The 13089-nt window shown below is 41.6% G+C and overlaps 2 protein-coding genes across 6 annotated transcripts in view; one reads left to right on the plus strand and one right to left on the minus strand.

The window, feature by feature from the left end:
• The window catches only part of LOC311110827 (cytoplasmic polyadenylation element-binding protein 3-like), a 58934-nt gene extending 52165 nt beyond the window's left edge, over positions 1 to 6769 (minus strand). For 2 of the 4 annotated variants that reach the window (XM_084153407.1, XM_084153410.1), the window contains exons 1-2: positions 2604 to 2690; positions 1561 to 2396 (exon numbers count right to left, since the gene is read on the minus strand). In XM_084153407.1, coding sequence (XP_084009533.1) covers positions 1561 to 2396; positions 2604 to 2673 — 906 coding nt within the window. In that variant the 5' untranslated portion in view covers positions 2674 to 2690. Of the gene's footprint in view, positions 1 to 1560; positions 2397 to 2603; positions 2691 to 4008; positions 4096 to 6684 lie in introns of those variants that run through there. The other 2 variants (XM_084153409.1, XM_084153408.1) reach the window with 2 other exon arrangements.
• LOC311110828 (E3 ubiquitin-protein ligase MARCHF5) overlaps positions 6167 to 13089 on the plus strand; it is a 38759-nt gene continuing 31836 nt past the window's right edge. The window contains exon 1 of one of the 2 annotated variants that reach the window (XM_084153411.1): positions 6167 to 6570. In XM_084153411.1, coding sequence (XP_084009537.1) covers positions 6527 to 6570 — 44 coding nt within the window. In that variant the 5' untranslated portion in view covers positions 6167 to 6526. The remainder of the gene's footprint in view (positions 6571 to 13089) is intronic. The other variant, XM_084153412.1, reaches the window with a different exon arrangement.

The raw sequence follows: 13089 nt of genomic DNA on the forward strand, positions 1-13089 counted from the left end.
TGGCAAACTAGGCATAGAAAACGTGACTTACATTGGCAGCATTCTAGTACTCTCCTTTAAATTAGTGTAGCATTATTTAGTTAATGACTCAGAAAGGGACCTTCCCCTTAGGCCTATCTAAAAAGGCCTACAATGTAAAACTAAACTAAAAAAAGATTCTACAGAATCACAGTTTACTGAACCGGCACTGTTCATTACTTGGTTGTCAAGTGACTATAGCCTAGTGCATCCTTTCATTTATGTCTATAGCTTTTTTTAATAACTTGGCCTGAATAAACTGAACTACTTGTCCAAATGTTATAATTGATGTCATGTGATACTGTCTATGGCACATCAGGCTATAGTGACAAAGTAAAAAGTTTGCACAGTGAAAAGAATCGTTCATTACAAACCAGTAAAACAACAGGAGGGGTTGAACTGACATAGGTGTCGCAAACAATGTTTCAAACGTCACTTTGTTACAATGTAATTATGACTAATACCACCCACTAGACTAAAACTAGCCAATTACATACGAGCAGTGTGCCCTTTAAGAGCTATTATTAAATATATAATTTTCTTCAATAATTGCGATGATTTTTACTAGGATAGTGTGGGAAGTGAACTCCAGAGCCATTTCTCAATGGAGTCAGACTTCTGACCATAGAAATATAATTAATAGAACAGGCTAGGAACCTCTAATCCTGGCAATTTGACTGGTAAACTAATGGGTACACTCGCAATGGCTGCCTGGTATTGTGATGGAATAAGTTTCATGGTAACGTAGAATGTTCATTCAAATGATGCTAAATGTATTTTTTGTAAGGTCAGTTGAGTTGATTCAACAAATCACAGCACAGATTGATGGGCACACTTCCTGCTTTGCTCCAATGGGTAATCACAAAATGGCTGCCAGTCAACCCATTATGCTATTATTGACTTGAATGGGGAGGTCCATTCTATTCATTCTATTTCTGTGCTGACACCGATGGAAAATCGGAAATGATGCATAGCAACCTTATTATAAAGTAATAATAGACTAATCAATATCATAACGTCATAATAGCCTAATCACATACTAAACAATCCATTATGACAATTATTTAACATTGTTATAATTAAGATTTAGGCTGTTCTAATGATCTGAACCAGTGCCTGTGTGGGTTGCAGGAGACTAAAATCAACGAACTTCCTTTATTTTAAAGAATCATTTACATGAAGAATATTCATCATAACCTGATATTTATAATTTGGTAGAATGCTTGAACCAGTAAGCTATAGGCCTAGTTCGTTGACAGAGATTGAGAACTTGGTTAGTCTATATGGTTATTGCATTAAATGGTTACATTTCTTTCTTATTATGCCAGCTCACTCTGGGAGTGTTTAAATGCAACCTATGAGCATACATATAGGCTACTTCTACACAGTTTCAAATGTTCTCTCATGATGTGGACATGACGTCATCATCATAATCGTCTTCTAACACTTTCGCCTCTTGCGTTTAATTTACATACCAACATTGTTTATTAAGAAAATGTTTCAAATTGGATAAAGGTTTCCTTATTACTAGGCCAAACATACCTGAAAAGGCAGCATATTGTTGCCGTTGTCCATCCTAAAGGCGTTGTCCTCCATCCAAGATTTCGTGGGGAGGGGACCAGCTCTCGGGAATTTTGGGGGTGCTATAACGTTGCTAGAATAGGGCTTTTTCATCGGGGAGATGGGGTTCATGGATGACGGCACCCCTACACCAATCCCGACTCCCACAGCTCTTCGCGGGTCCCTGCCTGCCTGGAGACCGCTCCAGGGATTGGAGGCTGCGCTCCAAGTGGTATTTTGGTGATTATTCCAACCCGAAGATGAGGCAGGTGAAGAAGCCTTGCTATTCATGACAGACTGGTGACTGTAAGCGTTTCTTTGTGGAAAATGACCTTGATTGGGGCTAACAGGGGATCTCCGTTGCTGTGCCGGCTGGTGCTGGGCTTGCTGCTGTGGATGCTGAGACTGTGCCAAGCCAAGCTGAGGTGAGAAATTGCCTCCAAATACCGGATTGACGTGATGGGGGAAGTTCTGGAAAAGCATTGTTCCGTTCACTGAGGGTATTCCTTGATGAAAATTGTCATCCACGGTGTTCGTAGTTCCAGTAGACCAAGTGCTACCAAATGAGGGGGACAGGGTGCCACCGGTTTCCTGCGGCTGATGAAAACTCAAACCCGGCAGAATCGGAGACTCCATCTGCACTTTCTCTTTGTTGAGCGCTGAAGCTGCTTGGTTACTCACACTCGACGGGCTCTCATCTAATGTAGGGGAATCCAAGGGGGTCGGGGTGGAGGGAGGGTCTACTGCTGGATCTTGCTGCTGATGAGGTTGGGCTTTGTTTTTGTCCATCAGTAAATCATCCTGCATGGTTTGCTGAGCTGAAAAGGGAAAAACAGATAAGTTAATTATTATTGAGAATGTCGTAGACAAGGCTCTCTGGGCTGTTGTGATATTTTAGTGAGAACTCCGAGAGGGGAATTGTGCTGCTGCAAGGCAAATTAGTGATCACCCATTTAGAAAAAAAATCTAATACTGCTGGTGTGTTACAATAAAGTGCACTTCAGCAAGAGATTCAATAGTGTCACCCTTTCTGACGCCAGCGCTCCACTCGGATGTATGCGGGAGATACACGTGGAGGACACCGATATTCACCATGTCTCATTTTCCTTTACCCAGGAACTCCGAACTGCAATGTGAAACTGATTCTTGTTCCTGTTTTTTTCTCTCCCTAGAACCACCCCTGAATTAATTTCCAGTAAATAAAGCTGTTGCGTCCTTCAAGGTTAAAGAGACACGCCACCTTGATCCACCCACTTCATAGTAAAATGGATACATTACGGATAGCTATTTCCTATGGAATGAGCAAGGCACTTTTTCTTAAGTTTCTGTGACAATGATTGCTGCAGTAGCTATATGAGATGATGAATTTAGGCTTTCTTTGCTTGTACTTTTGTATGACATTAGCCTAGTAGTAGCTTAGACATGATCTACAATTTTAAGTGACTTCACAGAATGACTTGCTACATAGGTTAATAGCTTCACCCTGAAAGCATGAACGTTATAGAGATTACAATAAGAGGCATCTTAAATTACCCCATTCAACTTGGTAAATGTTCCTGTCTCGTTTTTATATGCTGATTTTCTGAGTAGGGTGCAAATGGGTGCTATAACAGAGACAGCCCTATATGCATATCTATGTTCACAAAAGCCTAGAGGAGCGGTGCTGCGCCTCTTCTTTCATGCCTGCCTGCCTGCATTGATCAAAATAATATTTCTAATGTATATTTATATTAATTTAATATTTTAAGGCTATCATAAATTCTTTATATGTTTATTCTGGGCGTCCGTTAGCATAATTATAGACAAAATTAGACCTATCGCTGAGAACAGTATTATTATTATTAACAGTATAAAATCATTCTGCTTGCAGTGCACACAGTCACACTTGAATGATGGTCAGGATACCGTACGGTTTATTGTCAATTTTAATTATGAACCATTCGAGATAACTGTGGCCTAATAAAGCCACATAGAGCGGTATTTAGAAGGTATTAAGAATAGGCTAAAACGACTCAAACACAGCAGGCTGTCAAATTTATGTTGAGCACATTATTTTAATTCTCAGGCTTCTAGAATAGCGTATTCCTAACAGGTGTGACGTTGACTTCTCGCAGAAAGTAAAATATTGAACAGCATTCTGGACACCGGTTAATCCTTGTTTTTTCCTCGATGCATAAACGCTGCCTATTCGTGGTCATCAAGTAATCAATACGGGGGCAGTTTACCAGCCTAAAAGAAAAACAATACACCAATTTTGACAAACTAAAAGTCGTAGTTTCCCTACGCGTTGGTTATACAAGACATTCGATACATTCACAAGCGGGCTATTAAATACATTCATATCCGACCACCCTAATCCACAACTGTACAAACACGGCAACAGCATGCACACCCGTGTCGGTTTTCTGTTTCACATTAAATTCAATTTACCTTTATCGTTCACCCAAACTATTTCTGTTTGCCTCGTCTGGGTTTAGTTATGACAAATGAGTTACCCTTCGTGCGGAGGTAGTCAGCAGTTGCTTCAACAGCTGATCGACAGCGGCGCATGGATGAGGAGGCTTCCGGGATTTGTAGTTTATTAGTATAACTTGTCTAGAATGCAAAGTTTGGTCGGAAAAAAACAATTGTTTTTGGTCAGCTTTTGTTTAGCATGTAGGCCCATACATTTTTGCATTAAATCAGGTTAGTATTTAAAGATGACTTTTTTTATTGACTATCAAACATGCTATTTGCTGCAACAATATATAGTTTGATTGGATCATCATTAACCCATTCATAGACGCTAAATTGGGTTAGTGTTCCCACAAGGCAATATCTCCATGTTACAGCTTGTTTACGAGGCGACCACGTAACTGGGGAGGAAGTGTAGTTCACATGGACAGCCGTGGGCGAAGCGAACTGCTGAAACCCCTAGAGAAGGGTTTTTTAGTGAGCTAGATGTAGCTAGCAGATTGTAATGGCTAATGTGATGCTCCATTAGCCATTTAAGCAATAAGGCCTGAGGAGGTGTGGTATATGGCCAATATACCACGGCTAAGGGCTGTTCTTATGCACGACGCAACGCAGAGTGCCTGGACACAGCCCTTAGCCGTGGTATATTGGCCATATATCACAAACCTCCGAGGTGCCTTATTGCTATTATAAACTGGTTACCAACGTAATTGGAGCAGTAAAAATAAATGTTTTGTCATACCCGTGGTATATGGTCTGATATACCACGTCTGTCAGCCAATCAGCATTCAGAGCTTGAACCACCCAGTTTATAATTAAGCAATAAAGCCAGAGGGGGTGTGGTATATGTCCAATATACCACGGCTAAGGGCTGTTCTTAGTACAACGCAACGCAGAGTGCCTTGACACAGCCCTTAGCCGTGGTATATTGGCGAGATACCACAAACCCAAGGTGCCTTATTGCTATTATAAACTGGCTACCAACGTAATTAGAGCAGTAAAAATAAATGTTTTGTCATACCCCTGATATACCACGGCTGTTAGCCAATCAGCATTCAGGGCTCGAACCACCCAGTTTTTAATATAGGTTAGGTACTGTTTGGCTTAGCACAGCAAATGTTCAACTAACCTTAACTTGTCAATACTTCCTCAATTCCCGACTTGGAATACATCCAGTCTTCTAAAAGTGAATGTCTAGTTGCTGGGTTTCGTTTGAATTTAGAAAATGCTCCGTTAAAAATGAAATCCATTTTTTGCTACATTAAGTAATCCAACAATGTGTACACCACCATTGTCTATTTCAAATCTTCTCTCATTGATTGAGAAAGGTGAGTGTCATGACATGCAGCACTTTGGGGTGGACACCCACCTGTCTCAATCAATGAGAGAAGATTTTAAATAGATAAGATGGCAGTGTACACATTGTTGAATTACTTCATGGAGCAAAACATTTAATTTAATAACTGAGCATTTTCTAAATTCAAACGAAGCCCCTGCAATTAGACATGGACGTACATAGGTTGGTTGTCTTCCAAGTCGGAAATTGAGGAAGTATCGACAAGTTAAGGTTGGTAAAACATTCTGTGCTAAGCCAAACAGTATATATCTAATAACGCTTATCAGCCAGCTGGAATAGAGTAACGGTCTGACTAGGCGATATTTTAATAGCTACATTAGATGAGGCTGCTTTTCTTCACCGACCACAGACCCATGTAATTAGGGGAAGAAAAAAAAATGTATCCCAGATTACATTTGCCCAATATCTTTCATGACTGCAAAACCTTGTCGCAACATTTTGCAGTCATTTTAACCAATAAAATGTAGAGAATAAAGATACAACTGAGCCATTAAATGAGATGTACTCCCCGAAGCTTGTGGCTTAAAAACGCTACAGGGCGCTATAACAAATGCAGCCTACCGCAATACGAAGTATTCTGTAGCCATATGTGTATCTTCATGATGCTCGTCTTCCCAAGTAGGCTTAGTGCCTCTTAGGTAGGTCCGCCTGCACAAGTTAGAGTATTAATTAGATATTTCTTTGGCCACATGAAGGAGGAAAAGTCGGGTCGGACTACATATCCCAGGCATCTTGTAAATGTGTGATTTCTCAGCCTCTGACGGGCTTGTTATTGTTGGTGACGCAATGCGCATCACGAGTTCCGGTGCGTTACCTCATAGAGGGGCGGTCAATGGAGTCAAGCCGTCGCGTTAAAAAGTAGTTTTTAGCAAACTAATAAACTGAAACCTTAGATGAAGCATCAAGTAGTAATGCATTAGTTATAATGACTCCAAAGGAATTGGTTTATAGTTGAAGTTTTAGCTAGTTCATTTCGGTTAGACAAGTTAGCCAGCTAGCTAACCTCTTCGACTTCGTGCCAACAGAAAAGGCCTCGCCGCTTTCAACAAGGCCAAGCTAGCTAGCTATCTAACCTGCATAGGGACTTAATACACTCAAAACGTTTAAGTGTACTGTTGTTTTACATTTATTGGCCATATGTCGGAAGAGAGCGCATTGGTAATGCAACAGAATTTGGACAGGTGAGTTGAGTTTACCGTTAGCTAGTTACCAAACCAGTAGCGAAGCTAGCTAACGCGTTAGTAGCTAGCTAGGTGGCCCTTGGATTCATAGTTAATAACTTTACAAATTCTTACCTTGTGGCAAGTATTTTGTAGTTCAGCTAGTCATATGTTGCACGCTATAGTCATTGTTTCATCCAGCTAGGTAACTAAAACCATGGGTCTGGATCAGTGCGCTGGACCATCATCAGATGTGAGCTGGGGGGGGGGGGGTGTTACGCGAGACATCTGGCAGAGGATGGCCATAATCATCATGCAACCTCCCTTTTTGGGCGTTGAGTGAATACTCAGGGGACTGATTAGGATTTTGTACTGTCAAGGTGGTGGATAACGAACACAAATTAATTGCCTGTTCAAATGTAGCCTTTCATTAAGGTGTGGTGGAACTGTACTACTGCTTTGCCCTTCACACTAGTCAAGGTTGCCAGGGTCACCCTGGCCCAGACCTGGGTATGCTCCTGTCCTGAGTCTGATAACAAGATGCACATGTATTTCCAATGTGCTATGTGTACATTTAAAATCTTACTCACCTCACAATAAAACACAACCTGGGAAAGAGCGTACCTACCCCAGGCCAGTTCAAATCTGAAGTCTACTACAATATCGCTAAACCCAATGTCAAACCCTAATGGAAAATGCTATTTTAAATTAGATTCTGCTTTTAAATGATAAACTTCAATATGCATTGGGGTATTTGTATGTATTATGGATCCCCATTAGCTTACTCTTACTGGGGTCCAGCAAAATTTAAGGCAGTTATACATTTGAAAAACATTACAATACATTCATAACAGATTTCACAACATATTAACTGTGTGCCCTCAGGCCCCTACTCTATACCTCATTTATCTTGTGTTTGTATTCATGTCTATGTTTGTTGCTTCACAGTCCCCGCTGTTCCATAAGATGTATTTTTATCTGTTTTTTAAATCTAATTTTACTGCTTGCATGAGTTTACTTGATGTGGAATAGAGTTCCATGTAGTCATGGCTCTATGTAGTACTGTGCGCCTTTTCCATAGAGGTTTTAGGCTAAACCTTGCAATCGAAGCTCATCTAAAATTTAGAGACCTGTGATGAATGCCGTGACTATGGATTGTGGTGGTGCTCCAGAGTGAGTTATCGATTTGCTCCTGTTGTAGAGTAGGCCTGTTGTCTGTGACCTTGCCAATGTTTTATTTTCCACTATGTGCCATATTTGCCAGAATGGCCCAGCTTGCGTCTGAGTGCCATAAAACAAATTCGATAACTGCTTTGGGCACAACAAGTGAAACGGACAGGGTGAGCTGTTTTCTACTAAAGCAGGTGGCATGGCACATTTTAATAACTGGATCTTTGAACTGTGAAAACATATATTTTTTAGATAATAGGGCTAACTTTTGTGCAGTGAAAATGGTGGAAGGAAGCCTCTGCGATTGCTAAATGTGTAACAGCTCTGCATGCCGCTGCCATGCCAGGGCTCTACGCTGACATTTATTACAAGGAGCACTTGTTCTCAAGTTTAAAAATGTGGGAGCACACACAGAAATGTGGGCGCACAATGTAAAATATTTGAGATATTAATGCTAAGAATTGCCAGCAATTAAAAAAATACAGGGGTTATAAGCACCAGAATATTTTATTTTAAAGATTGCGCATAACCTATATTGGGCCTAGGCCTATATGAACCCTAGCTACTTTTACAAGATCTCCTTTTTCCTTTATTTCTCTGCTACCAAGTGTTTGCATGCTACTGGTAAAGTTACCACAAAGATTACGATGAATAAACTCTGGAGATGGCTTATGGTAGAGAAATTAACATTTTAAAATCTCTGGCAACAGCTCTGGTGGACATTCCTGCATCTGTGGTGGTGTTTGACAAAACTGCACATTGTAGTGTGACCTTTTATTGTCCCTAGCACAAGGTGCACCTGTGTAATGATCATGCTGTTTAATCAGCTTCTTGATATGCCACACCTCTCAGGTGGATGGATTATCTTGGCAAAGGAGAAATGTTCACTAACAGGGATGTAAACAAATGTCTGCCCAAAATTTCAGAGAAATAAGCTTTTTGTGCATCTGGAAAATTTCTGGTATCATTTATTACAGCTCATGAAACATGGGACCAACACTTTACATGTAGCGTTTAATATTTTTGTTCAGTATCTGATCGGCTAGTTTTTGGACAGGGTTGATGTAGGTTAATTTAATCATAAAATGTAACCATGAAGACTAAAGCGATTAGGCTCTTATCTTTTATGGTACATTTATGACATTGTTATAGTGTATGTAGGCCTATAGGTAATAGTTATGCCATATTATCATTATAGACTGACCTGATGACGATATCCAAAATTCTACAGCGTATCACAAGTAGAAAACGTATCCATCACCTCCTGTCTCTTCTTATTGGAGTTATGTCATCATTTTATGGGAGGTAAAGATTAATTATTTCATTCACCCATTGAAATGCCAACTGTTCAAGGTTTAGTGTAATTATGCAAATTGAGATGTAAATGTCATATGGACAGATTGGAAATAGGGGGCTATTCTCATTGACAAACATTTATGGAGAGGCAGTGCGACAAGATTTAAATTCTTCACTTGCGTAACTCAGCTCTTTACATGCGCACAGCCCCAGCCAGGGAATGTTGCAGCGTGAGGTAGGATAGGCTATCGTAGTTCTTTGACTTTGTGCGATTTTAATTTACTAGCTATGAAACTAAATGGCTGAAATTTGAAGTTTGAAAACAGCTATTGCAGCATTTATTTTGTTAGAATGTGATCATACTTGATTATTTTTATTCACAAATGTGGGTGAAATGCTCCCACTGTGAACCACCTGCCAACGTGGCTGATGAAATAGACAACTTACCCGCCAATACCAAAATATACCCGCAGGTGGCGGATGTAAATTTTAGGCCCTGTTGGAGACGTGCATGGCCATGCTGTCATGGGTGAACAGGGAGTACAGGAGTGGGTTGAGCACGCACCCCTGTGGGGCCCCCGTGTTAAGGATCAATGTGGCGGAGGTGTTGTTGCCTACCCTCACCACTTGGTGTTGGCCCGTCAGGACTACGGGACCCAGTTGCTATGGAATCTAGTGGAAACCAGATGGGAGGTGAGGGAGACTAAGTGAATTGGTAATGTTTTTGGTGACAATCAGCTTTGAAATCAGCATATTTTGCGTTATGGTTATCAAAAAGTACTAGGGTAGTGAATTCAGCTGTAAGCTAGCAAGGAATGTTAGCCTACGATTAAAGCGGGAAGCTACTGGTATCGTCTTGCATTGTAAAAGTGTTGTAGCCTGTAAGGATATTGTTTTGCGAACCGTTATGAAGTTTCTACATGCCGTGCTGCATTATTCAAGTGTGTTAATTTCTGTGCAGCATGACTGGGTAGCTAACAATGCAGCCCAGACAGCTCTAGCAATGAATGAGCAGCCTAAGTGGAGCAGGCACTTTGCTTTACGTGCTATAAAGTGGCTGCGCTGATACAGACTTGATCCTCTCTATCACGTGACTCATCTTTAAGAGGAGGACCGAACATAGCAAATTCTAGTACCTAATGTACAGAGGTTTTGGTATACCGTGCAACACTAGTTGGAGGAGGCTCACAGGTTGCTAAATGACCCTTATGGCCTACTCCCTGGCTGAGCTGAATACCAGTAGTAAGGGGGAGAGATGACCTATTCAATTATGGCTTAGCTCCGGTTCAGAACTCATCTGTCTGAATGTCCCGGAGAAGGAGGAAGATGATGATTCTCCGTCTCCTTGCTCCGACTCCACCCTCTCTGCTTCTGCTGACTAGAACACAGGTGTTAGAATATTGCTCTACAAGACATCTGGCATATATGTGGAATGCAGTGGAGGCTGCTGAGGGGAGGATGGCTCATAATAATGGCTGGATTGGAGTCAATGGAACGGCATCAAGCACGTGTTTCCATGTGGTTGATACCATTCCATTGACTCCATTCCAGCCATTATTATGAGCCATCCTCCCTTCAGCAGCCTCCACTGGTGGAATTGTGTTACAAAGGCACACACACCGTATCAAGCATGGAGCTAAACTAGGAGGCTATAAACTAGTAGGCTATAGGAGACAAACTCATACACATCAACAGGGTTTATTGCTGGGTGCTACTATTGATTACATTCTTTCTTCCTGCATTGATCAAATAATAATTATGCCCATTGTTTTCTATTAGTAGGTGACGGTCACATGTTTGAGAAAAGACTTGCAGGTAGTCTCTTTCCTTTGCATATGGTCCTAGACATTCTGACGCTGTCTGCCTTGTAGGCCTATTGATGTACAGTGAGGGGGAAAAAGTATTTGATCCCCTGCTGATTTTGTAAGCTTGCCCATGGACAAAGAAATGATCAGTCTATAATTTTAATGGTAGGTTTATTTGAACAGTGAGAGACAGAATAACAACAAAAATCCAGAAAAACGCATGTCAAAAATGTTATAAGTTGATTTGCATTTTAATGAGGGAAATAAGTATTTGACCCCCTCTCAATCAGAAAGATTTCTGGCTCCCAGGTGTCTTTTATACAGGTAACGAGCTGAGATTAGGAGCACACTCTTAAAGGGAGTGCTCCTAATCTCAGTTTGTTACCTGTATAAAAGACACCTGTCCACAGAAGCAATCAATCAATCAGATTCCAAACTCTCCACCATGGCCAAGACCAAAGAGCTCTCCAAGGATGTCAGGGACAAGATTGTAGACCTACACAAGACTGGAATGGGCTACAAGACCATCGCCAAGCAGCTTGGTGAGAAGGTGACAACAGTTGGTGCGATTATTCGCAAATGGCAGAAACACAAAAGAACTGTCAATCTCCCTCGGCTTGGGGCTCCATGCAAGATCTCACCTCGTGGAGTTGCAATGATCATGAGAACGGTGAGGAATCAGCCCAGAACTACATGGGAGGATCTTGTCAATGATCTCAAGGCAGCTGGGACCATAGTCACCAAGAAAACAATTGGTAACACACTACGCCGTGAAGGACTGAAATCCTGCAGCGCCCGCAAGGTCCCCCTGCTCAAGAAAGCACATATACAGGCCCGTCTGAAGTTTGCCAATGAACATCTGAATGATTCAGAGGAGAACTGGGTGAAAGTGTTGTGGTCAGATGAGACCAAAATGGAGCTCTTTGGCATCAACTCAACTCGCCGTGTTTGGAGGAGGAGGAATGCTGCCTATGACCCCAAGAACACCATCCCCACCGTCAAACATGGAGGTGGAAACATTATTCTTTGGGGGTGTTTTTCTGCTAAGGGGACAGGACAACTTCACCGCATCAAAGGGACGATGGACGGGGCCATGTACCGTCAAATCTTGGGTGAGAACCTCCTGCCCTCTGCCTGGGCATTGAAATGGGTCGTGGATGGGTATTCCAGCATGACAACCCAAAACACACGGCCAAGGCAACAAAGGAGTGGCTCAAGAAGAAGCACATTAAGGTCCTGGAGTGGCCTAGCCAGTCTCCAGACCTTAATCCCATAGAAAATCTGTGGAGGGAGCTGAAGGTTCGAGTTGCCAAACGTCAGCCTCGAAACCTTAATGACTTGGAGAAGATCTGCAAAGAGGAGTGGGACAAAATCCCTCCTGAGATGTGTGCAAACCTGGTGGCCAACTACAAGAAACGTCTGACCTCTGTGATTGCCAACCTGGGTTTTGCCACCAAGTACTAAGTCATGTTTTGCAGAGGGGTCAAATACTTATTTCCCTCATTAAAATGCAAATCAATTTATAAAATTTTTGACATGCATTTTTCTGGATTTTGTTGATGTTATTCTGTCTCTCACTGTTCAAATAAACCTACCATTTAAAATGATAGACTGATCATGTCTTTGTCAGTGGGCAAATGTACAAAATCAGCAGGGGATCAAATACTTTTGTAGGCTATGCTTGTAAAAAAGAGTAGGCTGCCTACCCTTTGACGCTGCTCGGCATGTTGGTATAAACAGCATTTCAGTTCATTTTGCTCACTTAGCAGATTCTTTGTTATTGATCTTGTTTGAGTTGTGCACGGTCACTGCACCAGAGTGTGTCTCTGCTCTGTATTCCAGGACACATCTATTTAGTCTACTGTCTGAGAGGAATCTTCGATCAATACGCTACTCTGTAATCGGTCCCAAGAGCTAGGCCTAGCCTAACAAAATACACTTTCTTCGAAAATCAACCCCAAGTATGAAAGCCTGTGTTTTAGGAGGTGACTTTTTTTCTGCTGACTGCCCACTTTCACCAAGTGCTATCCCCCTGAGGCCATGGATGAGATTACTTTACTTGGTCCGGGGCGGACAGTGCACTCCCAAGCTTCTTATATCTTCCTCAGATATAGGGGGATTTTGATTTTTGGTTCAGCTGCAGTGTAACAGCATACACTGTGTATGTGTTTTTTATTTATACATACATACATACATACATACATACATACATACATACATACAGTTGAAGTCGGAAGTTTACATACACCTTAGCCAAATACATTTAAAC

This window comes from Coregonus lavaretus, assembly GCF_964263955.1.
Source record: "Coregonus lavaretus genome assembly, chromosome: 36".
NCBI lineage: Eukaryota > Metazoa > Chordata > Actinopteri > Salmoniformes > Salmonidae > Coregonus > Coregonus lavaretus.